Raw genomic sequence first — 13,673 nt, forward strand, 5'->3', positions numbered from 1 at the left:
GTGATTTGGAGTGTTGTTTCTAAGTAAGGCAGCTCTTGATACAAATATTTTCAAGAGCTTAAGTGGGAGGGTTGAAAGGAGACAAAAGTTAAAAAGTCTCAGGTGTAATGCTGACCTAATAAAAAGCATTCTTTGAAAAATAAGTGTATATTGTAACACCCTGGAGGTAGTGTGATCCACACAAGGTAATACCAGAAAGGAAAGGCAAATTACAAATACAAAATCTTTAGCTGTTACACCACTAACAGTCATTCCCATCTATTTTGCTAGACAACTGCATAAGAGTTCAAACATCTAGATAAATGATTTGTGGGTCTAAGTACAGTCAGAGTATCTTTCTACTGAAGGGTAATGGTTTTAGATTTACCTGACTTGGCAGTGGATTCATTTTGCAATGCTTCTTAACAAGGTTATGCATGACTAACATAGTAAGGGAGACAATTCATTCCATCTAAGTGACATTTTTTAGATAATAGTTCAGAAAGCATTTATCCTTGATTTTCTGACTAAATTCATAAGGGTTTTCCATGCAATTAGTTGCTATTACTTTGGGTGTTTCTTAATTTGCAGATCTCTGTTCCCTCTCTTACCTTTTACCAGATTCCTGCAAGATCAGCATCAGTGTGTAGTGCTTTTTTGCCCATTTGGGGTATTAGAATATCTAAGTAAGGGGGTATAGAGGTGCAGGGGACCTTGCCACCCTTCAAACACATTGTGTCAGTTTCTGCTGCACTGTCAGTTTTGATTGACAAGTTCCCATTGAGATGCTTTGGAGGTCATCAATCATAATTAAATCATTTGAAGTGTCATGACCCCTAATGATAAGAAGCAAAACTCCCACATTTTCTTCTTCTTTCAGCATTTCCCGGTTAGGGGTCACCACAGGGGATCACCTGTCCACTCATGATTGGCAGTAGAGTTTTACAGTGTTGAGTTGCCAGCCCGGCACCCAACCTTCCACGGAAGGTACACACATGCACACACTCACACCTAGGGCCAATTTAGAGTGTCCAATCCACCTACAGCATGTCTTTGGGATGTGGGAAGAAACTGGAGCACCCGGAGGAAACCCACGTGACCACAGGGAGAACATGCAGACTCCGCACAGAAGGCACCCCAGCCGAGGATCGAACTGGAGAACCTCTTGCTGTAAGGCAACAATGCTAACCGCTGCACCACCGTGGCCACCCAAGCAAAACTCCCACATTAATATTGTTAAATTAAAAAAATTATATAATAATCACTTTGGAGCAAACATAATAGACACGAAGTGTACTAAGCAAAATTATGTTCTGAATAGCAAGCATTTTTGGCTAGGTATTCCGGGATGTCTGCAGTATAAATTAGGTTGTACAGACAGAATGATTTCATTTCGAGAAAATCCTGTGGCATCCCTCCATCAGATTTACAAATTTCCAGAAACTGCCTACCCTTTCAAGACCCAAATAAGTGAGTCTCAACCCTTGTCCAAGCCTAAACAGCTGCCTGTAGTTGGGTCACTGGCCACAGTCCTGAGTAAGCTTAACTCCAAGAATGATTGGGCTAAATTCGCTCAGGGCTTCCTTCCATTCTTGAGTAACAAACAGCCTAATTAGGAATAGCCTTCTGTGTCAGGAGTCCCTCTACCTAACCCAGACTCTTCTAATTCTGATGAGGAGGAAGGATTGGACTACAGGTTATAGATGCCCATCTTTCCTCCTTTTCTGTGACCTAGATAGTGAAGATAGTCCGGGTCTCATGAGAGAGCATTTTCAGAGGCAATATTATGAGGCCTCTATCTGGACTTTCTGGGACAGGCCTTCCAAACCAGTAATTGTTCCTTCAGTCAAAGAAGCCTCTTTCAAGCTACTTTCCTAGAGCCAGACGTCCAACCACCCTGTGCCCAAGACACTTGACTACTTCTAAAGTGTACAAGACCCCCATAGGTTTATGTACAAGAATCCTTTAATAAACCCAGATACTGTGTCCTTAGAGTATGCATCTGCTAAGGAAGCAAGACTGGCCCCGGAGCAAACCTCTTCCCAATGACAAGTGAAGCTGATTGCTTCACATATTTGGTAAAAAAGTGTATGCAACCTTGGCCTTCATGGCTTTGAATCAACAAACTCACATTTTAAAAAAAAAAAAAAAAAAACAGGATCACATTGTCAAGAACATGCAGGATAGTTGTGGATGAGTGTAGGATAAAACCTTGAGAGTTTCTGTTCTCAGACAAGTTCAGACTGCTTTACAGAAGAGAACACATACCTTAAAATATGGATATGATGTTGTGGATGAAGCAACCAGGGCTGCTACTAAAGGATTGAACATCAAGAGGACACTCTTGGCTGAGAACTCTTGTCCTTGTCCAAGGATGTAAAGGCACAACTATGTAATTTCCCCTTAGATAAGGAATTGCTCTTCCAACCCATTTCCTTACAATATTTTCAAAATATTGGAAGATAAAAGGAAAACCATAGAGTCAGTGAATCAAATGGTTTACCACCCCATTTCCAAATAAAACAGAAACTACCCCTCCAGGCAAGGCCCCTACAACCAGAAGCAGGCCAAAAGTAAACAACTGAAGGGTAAGAAAGCATGCAGAAGAGAAGATGGCACATTAAGACCGATGGATGCCTGGAAACCCTCCCCCAAGCTCAGGCCTTAATAGGGAGTAGATGTGATTCTACCAGCCTTCCCCCCTCACAGTCTCCACAAAACCTCACCTCTGGTCTCTGTACCCCTTATACTGCACTGTAGTCAGAGGTCTTCTTTTATCAAAATTGTTCTGACATAACAACAAACCAATGGGCTCAAAATTTTGGTTTGTTATATCTGAACAAAAACAAACAAAATAACAAATCAGTGGGCTCAAAAATCGTCTCCAAAGGGTTAAATGCTTGAAGTTCTGGACAGATTATAAATCAAGATGGCTGACACCAGTTCCCAAGGACCAAGAATACTTGTTTGTCCCTCTCTTAGCAGAGATGTTAACATTGATAACAACAAATCTGTGCCTTCTGAGCAGAAGACAAAAGGATTCTGGTGAAGGCTGTACCCTGTACCCAGAAAGGATAGATCTTGGAGATCCATATTAGATTTGGCAAGAACAAACGCATTCAAAATACTTCAGAGCTAAACATGCTAACTCTGTAGGCCATACTACCACTTCTAAGCCTTTATGGTCTCCTAGTAGCATTAGACCTCAAAGATGCATTCCTCTACATCTCTATTTTTAATGGGGATCATCACTTCTAATTTACCTCCTTGCCATTTGGTTTAGCTACGGAATCCAGAGTTTTTATAAAGTGCCTGTTCTCAGTGATAGCAAAATGCAGGTCCATGGCATCCATATTTACCCACATTTAGACAATTGCCTGACTCATTCACAGTCTCTTGTGGTGACATTCAGCTTCTATGCTTTAGGCATAGTATTAACAATTTTGACCCTCAGATTTAGCCTTGCTCCTCCTAGATTTATGATGTTCCTCATAAACTCAATCATGTTTATAGGTGCATACTTTGAAGGCCAATGCTATGATTTTTATTTCTCAGAGGTAGAGACATGTATATGGAGATGCAGAGGGCACTGGAGTATATTATGGATTGTTTCAACAAACCAAGTTTCTCCCTCATTGAGCAGAAGTTTAGCTTGTGCCCAGCCAGAAATGTAGTCATCTTGGGGCATTACTGGACAGCATTACAAACAAAGCTTACTTAGTTCAGCTGGCAATATCCCTGACAACCTTCTTCAATGTCAGAAAAGTTAGTTGTAATAGCCAAATAGTTCTTGAGAATGCTTGCCCCGTTGGCAAAATGCAAGTGAGGAAACTGCAATGGAATCTAAAAAATACTTAGTACTGACAGCTTTGGCACCTGGAGTGCTCCTTATCAGTTCTGCCCTCTGTAACTGCAAAACAACAAAGGTATGCCCTTAGATAGACAACTTCCAACCTGTCCCTGACCATGGAGTCTTTGTTGGGGTGCTAACACATTAGACCTCAAAGTGCAGGACACCTGGACTCCCAGGGAACTAAACATAAACATTAAAGAAATTATAGTTGTTATTCAAACTTTCAAAGCCTTTAAGACAATCTGGAAACATGGAACACTAAACATCATCACAAACAATACCTTAATTATGTGGCACATAAACAAATGGAGAAAACCTTTGTGCAAGCATTGCAGATGACACTTGAGTCTAACATGGTCTTAAACGTTACTTACATAATTATGCAGGTGAACTCTGTGACAGATCAGTTGAGCTGGATTCCAGAGGATCCCTGAGTAGATGCTTAAGAGGGTCTTGAACCTCATCAACATATGCATCAAAGAGAGATCTGTTTTATTCATTGATCATACAGCTAAGAAGTTCTGCTCCATGGCATCAAGAAAATAGTTTGGGTAGTGAATGCCTTCTTCCTGAATTAAGTTGGCCTATTTCTTTGTGCTTATGCTTTTCCGCCAGTAGCCTGCCTTCCTTCCCAGGGTAGATAAAAAGCTGAAGGAAGTGAAGCCAGAAATAATCTTGATTGCCCCTTTCTGGCCAAGGCAGCACTGGTTGCCCTCCCTGCTTTAGATGACAGGAGGGAAACTATTAATGCTGCTGCAGCATATGAACTTCTGATGCAGTGCAGGAGGTCCCTAGTGCATCCCAATCTAGCAACTCTAAAAGTAACAGCTTAGAAGAGGTGATCTTGTTACATTTTGGGGACCTTTATACTTGGGATGCATTAAAAATTATGAAGGACTCTAGAAGGCTAAGTATAAAAAAATCATAACTAGCTATGTGGAAAAGATTCTTCCTCTTGTGCAAAAGGAGGAAGCCGCACTCAAAAATGGGTAGATATGCCATTTCTCCAGGATCTGTCTGAACTGTTCTCCATTGGCTTAACTTATACCTCTGCTATGCCTCTGTAAAGGCACATCTTTCTTCTACTTCCTCCTTACCCTTATATTGCTGTTTGGCAGACAGACTAACAGTCAATTCCTGAAGGGCATCTTCCGCAAGAAATTTGGCCCCAACCTAAGACTTGAACTGTATACTGAAAAAAATAAATACATAAACATACCCCCTTTTTAAACCAGCTGCTACAATACCTTTAAAATTCTGATGTGGAAAACTGCTTTCTTATTGGCATTACCTCAACTGGGAGAGTGTTAGAACTGCAGACTCTGGTATGTAAAGAACACATATCAGTTGTTGCATAAAGATAATCCATCCCTATTCAACAAGGTGTACTACAGCTTCCATTGGCTTCATTAAGGGGGGGGGGGGTCAATCTTAAAGGCAGTCACTTGGTCCTTTAACTATATCTTGTCAAAGAATTACAGGTTAGATGTGATCTCCAGGGCAAGAGTGGGGTTTGCCTCTGCCATTTTGAAAGGAATATTTCAGTCCTTACCCCAGCAGGAAACTATCCACCCTATTCTAATAGGACCAGCTTTTGGAATCTTCCCTAATGTTAAAAATACAGGAGTTACCCACATATGAAGAACATAGTTCAGTTGTGCAGACAACCTGCCACATTAGTAAAAGTTCAAGTGTGGTCACTGCTGCAATCTTGAATCCCCCTCCCCAATTCCCTCTACTGCTTGGGATACTTAGGGACCACAATGGCTGTCATTCCCCTTCTCCCTGTCCTTATACTCTTACTCCTGTCCCCTTCTCACTCAGGCCCCTTAGGAGGGCTCAGATTCTCCAGGCTATGGAGCCTTTCCTGGAGAATCTGTGAGTGCGACTGCTGTTTAGACTAAGCATCGCCAAGATTAGATGCAAGGAAGGTTTAAAGATGGCAAGTCCTCAACCTAAAGCTGAGGACCAAAGAAAAATAACTTTGTAGCTGCGTCAAAGATCTTCTAATCTACTTGCTCCTTGCTGTAGTTGCAAACTTACATGTACAACTAAACAAATTCATTTAAGCAGCCACGGCTGTTTACCAATCAGCAACTTGTCTGAGGTTCCAACTGTTATCTCTGACAGCTTGTGCCACTCCTTCACATTGCTGTCGCTAAAGTTAATGTTTTGTTACTGTACAGAGAAAATACATCCCTTATTTTGCTGTGCTCATTTTGAAGCACTATAGTAGGACATAAACAGGGCTGCATCTAGTAAGCATCTACTGATTCCTTTGTCATAGATGCAGTTAGCTGAATTTTCCTCTTCCAGAAGAGGCAGTGACTGATACTCCCTCCCTCCCTTTTTTGGAGGAATACATGTTTTGGGATGTTTAGGCTTCCACCCTTTTATATAGTAGACTTCCCAGTAAGATTTCTGTCATCTGATGAAAATATAAGATAGTTGTTCCAGTAGTACAGAGAGAAGGAATATGTTTTACCATATCCATGCAGTACTAGTCACCTACGTTTACTGACAACTTGAACTTGTGTGGAGTTGTGGTGAGTGAAGGAGAAAAGTGAACATAATGAGTGGTTGCTTAGCATATATATGTAAAGCCATGCAAAGAATTATCATGGAAATGATCAATAGTGATATTGTAAACCTTCAGACACTGGACCCAACCCAGTTTGGTTTTGTCAAGGGCAGGTCATACCTACACGACCTGGTGGACTTCATTATGTAGGTCAGCAAAGCAATGGATGAGGGCAAAATGGTTCACACTGCCTTCCCCAATTTGGCCAAGGCATTTGACACAATACCCCATTTGGGCATTGTTGACAAACTCAAGAGGTTAGGTACAAACCCGTATGTTACCTGGTGGATAGACAGCTGGCTCACAGACAGCACCCAGGAAGTTAGAATTGCAGAGTCCACCTCTAGAAAGAGGCCAGTCACAAGTGTAGTCCCCCAGGGATTGGTCTTTGGACTTTTCTGATGTCAAGGAAAATGTCAGTGGTCGCTGGCTGACTAAATTTGCAGATGATTACAAATTAGGAGCTGGCATTGAATCCCACATTGACACAAATTCTTCAGTAAGGGCTGATACAGACAAACAACTTGTGTCATGGACTAAAACTAAATGCCAAGAATTGCATAATAGTATCCTTTGGGAAGTCATCCATCCATCGTAACTGTCATATTGACAACATGCCTCTTAGAGATGACCCAGTAGTGAGGGACTTGGGAACACACACAGACCGCAATCTAGCCTTTGACCATCACGTGTCCACAATAGTGAGGAAATCATTCTGTGTTCTGCAACTTAATGTAAGGCATCCAAGTCCAAGGAAGTCATTGTTCCACTGTAGTCAGCTTTCCTCAGACCTATCACTGAGTACAATGCTTCCTTTGGTATGTACCTAGCCAGGCATATCAACAATTGGAATGCCGACAGAGGTTCCTCACTAAAAGAATACAGGGCATAAGTAAAATGTCCTGTGCAGACTGCCTCAAACCCTATCCATGTACTTTGTTTTCTGCAGGCTTTTGAGGAGAGATCTATGTCTCGCACACAGGGCATTCAAACCTCACTCTGATGGACCTCCTGCATATCCACAAAACAAACAGAACCAGAATTACCCATTCTAAAGAATTAAACTTCCTTGTTATATAAATAGGACCTGCTGGAGAGACACGTATTTATCCTAGAGACTACCCCATCTCTGGAACAGGCTCCCCATCCATGTGAAGCAGAGTTCCTCCCTAACCTTATTCAAGTGCAACTTGAACAATTGGATGGGAAACAAGGAATTTATCCTTGGTTTGGCACTTATGTCTCTAATGGATACAGGCAACCTGCAAATGGTTCATCTCTCAGACCCCTACTTGTAAATGTTTCATCTCCCAAGCCCCTGCTTACACTTATCATGGGTACCAGAACTTGTCAGAGATTTGGGATGCATGGCTAGGCTTAAAAAGGCCCTTGTCGTTAGCCTAGTAAACACCTATGAACCTATAATCCTTCCTGGATCAAAGTGGAGACATAACCATGATCAAGTCTTCCATCCAGTGGGTGCTTGAAAAAATATTGATACAAGTGCCAGACTACAGCTAGCGTGGGAAAAACATATTTAATTTCCTGCTTTAAACAGGAAAACAAGTAGCATTATGAAGTCTCAGATAATAGTCTCAGATACATATTGTTAACTAATTGTCAAATAACCCAGTGTCATCTGATGACACGAGTAGGACCATTCTATATACTGCAGTGCATACATTTAGTAAGTACAGTTTGTGTCATGGGACTACTGTTATAGATGAATGACAACTCCTAATGTTGGGTTCACAACTGAAAACTATCTTCTCATGCCTATGAGTAGAAATTGTATATTGGGATAATGATGAAAGTTTCTTTATTTCTTATGACTTATAAATTAACAGATCTCCCACTTCATTCAACAGGTATCTGTCTGGTATTATGAAAAAGGCTCTGACAGTCCTAAAGAAAAGGCTAGTTTTCTGCTTACATTTGTGGGTAAGAATACATTGAAAACAATGTAGTGTGCTGCCTTTGTGCCTACTGTAGTTCTATTGACTGTGTAGCCTGATATGTTACTTTCTTTGTACATAGTAATCTATGCACCTTTGGTATTCATCTGAAGCTGTGCTTTTTCATTTTTTTCCTTATATGCTTTTTTGCCACTGTGTCTGCCATTCATTAAGCCAGTCAGACTTCCATTCATTTGTTCCCTAGTGGCATTACCTCAACAGATCCACTAGGGCAGGAGCCATCTTAGGGCAGTATCATTTAGACAGCCATGAGGGTGTTTTGCATTCTTGCTGGCATCCTTGCAGGCATCCTTGCAATTAAAACATTTCTTATTAGCCTAATCTCTCCCTTGGATGGTGGGAAGTGTGACCTGCACCACTCAGTGGGACCACAATGCCTTCTGCTATGCAAATGCATGTTCCTGCATACTTGCTGAATGAAAGGTACTGCCCTTCAGCAGCTTAGTGTGCCACACTAATGCTCCCAGGTCACATGTCTGCCCCCCCATCCACAGAACTTCTACAACACATGACCAGTTCTGCTCCCCCTCTCCCCAGGATGGGCATGACCATCTTCCCTGCCAATTCTGTGAGGTGTCCAAGCTGCTAATGAAACTCTGGTAACCAGGGCTTTATCACTTTATCCAACTGAAGCTTCTGAGCTTAATAATTTGGTTGCTATATATTATTAACACATTATAAAACAATGTGTAAATGAATGTTCTATTCTAGTTAATTTGTATTATGCCATTATATTTAATTGCCATTCTAATTTGTAATTATTTATCATGACATTACAGTAAGTTGACAGGGTTTGAATGGTGTGAATATATGTACTACAGACTGTGTTTATTCTTGCAATGAGAGATCAGGGACAAGTTTTAGAGAATTGGTATCTACTGGGTCATGTTCTGAATCAGTTCCCCTTCTCAGAGTCTTGCTGAGTTTTCCAATTTGGGGAGTAGAAATGTGCCTAGCTACTTCTTAATAGAGTTTGGGTTAGCTATGTTAAATTCACATTATTTTTCAAAAGTGTTATTTGCAATTAAGTGCAGACTATGGCACTATCATTTTGACCTGCTGCAACCCTACTTTTGCAACAAAATTAAATAATTAGAAAGGAAAAATTTCAATTAAGGAAAGTATTGAAAATATCCTCAACTAACCACAAGCCATGATGAAAAGTACTAACATTTTTGCCCAACTTCAATCTTTCTTTTATTATTAATAATGAATTAGAAAAAATCAGTATAGGGAAGTGTTAAAAATTACTCCAACTAATCATGTGCTGTGCTGAACGTAGTGATGAATGATATCTGTTGAAAGGAAGTGCTCTTTAATATATATATATATATATATATATATATATATATATATATATATATATTATGGGGCTTCTTTGTTGTAGAGAAGGTGCAATGTGATGTGAGGGGGTCCCATGGGAAAATAGGATAGAGGTGAGAGAAATATTTTGGCAGCTGTTATTGGAAGCCAATAGGTTCCCAAGGCTGAATGAATACATATCCATTGCCCCTATTTTAAAAATGAGAGGCTGCAAAACTATAAAATAAGTACATATATTGTTTTGCAAGTTCCTTTTGTTGGTTTTTGATTCAAGTTTATTTATCTGTTCAACACATTGTGATGGCTTTAGTATTTATATATTTATTTTAAAGTTCTTTTAAAAAAATGTGCATGTTTTTATCTACTTTCATTTGTATTTGTGGCAAGTTGGTAGGTTGTCATGAATATTTTAGTTACAGGATTTAATTGGTGTCAAACAATTGTTTTAACTATTAATTAAATTGGGAGGGGTATATAAGCAGGCACGGCCTTCATTCATTCATTTTACATCTGAAGAAGTCTGGTGGATGAAAACGCTTTGTATTGTGTGGCGTTTATGTGATTAAACCTGCTGCTGCTTACACCTACAGGCTCGTGTTTTATTATTACCTTCTGCCTCTTTGGGTGCCTGTTGTGGTTTTACTACTCTTTAATATATTGTTATTTATTGTTTGTTATCCAGATGGGCAGGCTGATCCAAAAATTACCTTTTTAAATACACTTCAAGCCAAGACAGTTGTACAGGCAGTTGAAAAGTATATTAAGTATATACCTAGGAAAAAGTGTAGCAAAATTTGAATGCTTTGTAATATGGATATGGTTATGCAGACTGATCTAACTGCTACAGATGGACATCAATTTAAAGAGCTAATACTAGGTTTAATAGTAATGTGGCTGCTAATTGTGTCTGGAAAAAATAGCCACAGTTTGAAACAGTGATCTCCCACAAGTGGCAGGAGTTTAACTGAGCAGTAGCAAATTAAGTATACTTTGAGCCCTAGACAACTTTTAAATTATGATTCCCTACAGACCCTGGGAGGAACCATCCATAAATGACCTTGTTCTTTTGGATTCTCCATCCTAATTAAATATCATTTGAATTGCTGCCATTATAATCCAGCAGTGTCTCTACCTATCAGTTATAAACAATTCAGTGTGTACGGATCAAATGTCTGGTTCTTATAAAAGTGACCTCATTAAATGTACACAAATGCACACTATTCCTATAAATCCACACTAATGATTGCTTAACTTAATTATGACAGCCCGATTCAAACATTTTCATAGACAGGCATACCCTGTGCCCTATAATTATAGCCCCATTGTTGACTATGTATACCTCAGATGTCTGACTGTGATAAACCTAAATAAGTAATTATGGACACAATGATCTTATTTCATGTTTGTTGCAGACAGACACATAGTAACTCACATAGTCCAACTTATTTCATGTAAATGTATACTAGTACACCAAAGTCAGACTATTTAAACTGTGCAAACAAGAGGGTAAGTTACTTTCATCCACAGATAGCCCCCCCCACTGTCAGCAATTATAGACACTTTGCTGTGTATACCTCATCTGATTGTGATAAACATAACACCTCTCATCTTCATAGAATAAGAATTAGGGGCAATATCCTAAAAATATAAGAAAAAAAGGCCGAGTATTAGAGACAGATTTTAAATATTGTTCTTATATGCTAATAAAGTTGCTAGAATAACTGCTTTTGTATTAGCATGCATTTTCTGAAGGATAGAAAGTCTGCAACTCAAAGAACTGTCAATATTTACTGACTGTGATCTTCACTTATTTACCAGAAAACCACACATTTTATGAGGTACAGACCAAAAATATGAGGTAAAGTTAGGGACATTCTGTGAAAATAGAAACAATTTCAACTTTTGCTCACATGAATGTTAGCCAGAAAGTAAACATTCCCACTTATGTCATACAAATGCACACTATATCTGTAAAACTAGTCTTTAAAATGAACAAACAACAAGACAGTATGTTGCATTCTTCCTTACCAACCCCCCCCCCCATAGTAGCTGCAGTCCTGGTTGATTTGCCAGACCAAAAAAAAAAAAAAATATATATATATATATATATATATATATATAAAACAAGGACAGGGACATTTTGTGCTGTCAGGAACAGTTTTAACTTTTCTCACAAAAATTTTAGCCAGCGAATAAATATTCTCACTTATTTCATACAAATGCATGCTAGTCCTATAACACCGGACATTGAAAGGAGCAAACAAAAGGATTAACTATTTTCATCCACAACATACCCCTCACCCTGTTTAGTGACTACATGCCTAAATGATTTGCCAGAAAGTCGTTAGTTTTATGAGGCAGAGACCAAAACAGGAAGCATTGCCAGGGATATTCTGTGGAATCAGAGAGAGCTTCAACTTTGTTTCACTCAAATAGAAGCCACAAGGTATGTATTCCAACTTATTACACAGAAATGCACACTAGCCCTTAAAGTCAGACTTTGTGAAAAGAGCAAATTTGCTTTCATCCACAGCTAGCCCTTCCCTTAGTTAGTGACTGCAATCCTCAATGATATATCTGTTTGCCTGAAGGGATTTCAAAAAATGACTTGCCTCATGTTAACTGACCTGCTGTTGTACTTTCATACTAGCAGTCCATAGATCTCTAATACACACTATTTAATGTTCACAAGCTTTCTGTTCATTGCGGTTCCAATAACTTATGGGGAGGGGGGTAATGAACAGAAAGCCATGGAGTTTTTTTTTTTTTTTTTTTTTACAGGGGATCACTATGGGACATTTATTTACTAATTATTTTTAATAAAAACACTTTTTTCTTTACTTAAAAAGTACAAACAAACAATTAAAGTGCCCAAAAGTGAACAGTGTCAGTGTGATATGCATGCTTAAATGGTAGTTGCAGTGAATATACATAGGTGTTACACTATACTTACAAGACTTTATCTTGATAATTTGATTCAGCATTATTTATCATGAATATTAGTTAAAAAATTATTAACAATGAATATGTGACTGACCCTTTCATTTTGAAGATGTGCGGAACAGTGAAACATGGACTTTTAAGACTCAAAATAAGGAATGCTACTCATAATGCACTTGAGATATTTGTTTATGATCCTTGTTAAAGTTTGTTAAATTAATGAGTATTAAAAATATACAATGTTTTATAGGCTGATGAAGTTGCAGAAGAAATATTAATCTTTTGATTTCAATAAGTTGTGGGATTGGCAGAATGGTTAAGGTGTTTACCTTAAAGACACAAAGTGCAGGATTTGATTCTGAAATGGGGTTAACTGCTAGTCTCAAAATGACCTACAAGGGCAGTTAGCCTACTGCTAACTTATGAACCTATTTGTCCTGCCTTTTCTGGTCTTTTTAAGACTTAACATATAAAAGATTGATTCCTGATTGTAAAAGCATCACAATAGGCATTTTTTCATGAGAAAGAGCTACTTCACAACCCTGCACTGGATATACAACACTGCAGAGGGGAAAAAACCCTCATTATAGTGCAGAGCAGTCTTCTGCAAACAGTGATCCTGCTCTGCTTAAGAAAATTTAACCTTTGAGCTACTCCAATTAGTATTCAGGCATTTAGAACCCAATCAGCTGGTCCTCAGTCTCTGGTAAAGAAACACTTTTCAAGGGATGTATGCCTTTAACAGTTCTTATCTGCTGTATAGACTATTATGGATTCACTACTGCTGGCTTGTAAATCTTTTTTTCTCTTTGCATGGATATCAGCAAGAGAGGCACAAGTTCTAAGAAGGTAAAATCAATGAAGTTTGAAATGCAAATACTGGAACTCCAGAAGTTGTGTGAATCGTCACAAATAGCAAAAAAGTTTGAAATTAATCGTTACACATTGTACACCCACACCCTCACTGCTTATGTGTGTGTGTGTATTGTATGTGTGTGTGTATATATATATATATATATAT

At 39.0% G+C, this 13,673-nt stretch overlaps 1 protein-coding gene across 1 annotated transcript in view; it reads left to right on the plus strand.

The window, feature by feature from the left end:
* Positions 1–13,673, plus strand: part of PADI2 (peptidyl arginine deiminase 2) — a 1,404,027-nt gene that overhangs the window by 430,571 nt on the left and 959,783 nt on the right. The window contains exon 3 of the mRNA XM_044061822.1: positions 8,282–8,354. Within this exon, the coding sequence (XP_043917757.1) occupies positions 8,282–8,354 (73 nt within the window). The remainder of the gene's footprint in view (positions 1–8,281; positions 8,355–13,673) is intronic.

The sequence above is a fragment of the Protopterus annectens genome, chromosome 2.part0 (assembly GCF_019279795.1).
Source record: "Protopterus annectens isolate FY-2018-M chromosome 2.part0, PAN1.0, whole genome shotgun sequence".
Classification (NCBI taxonomy): Eukaryota; Metazoa; Chordata; order Ceratodontiformes; family Protopteridae; genus Protopterus; species Protopterus annectens.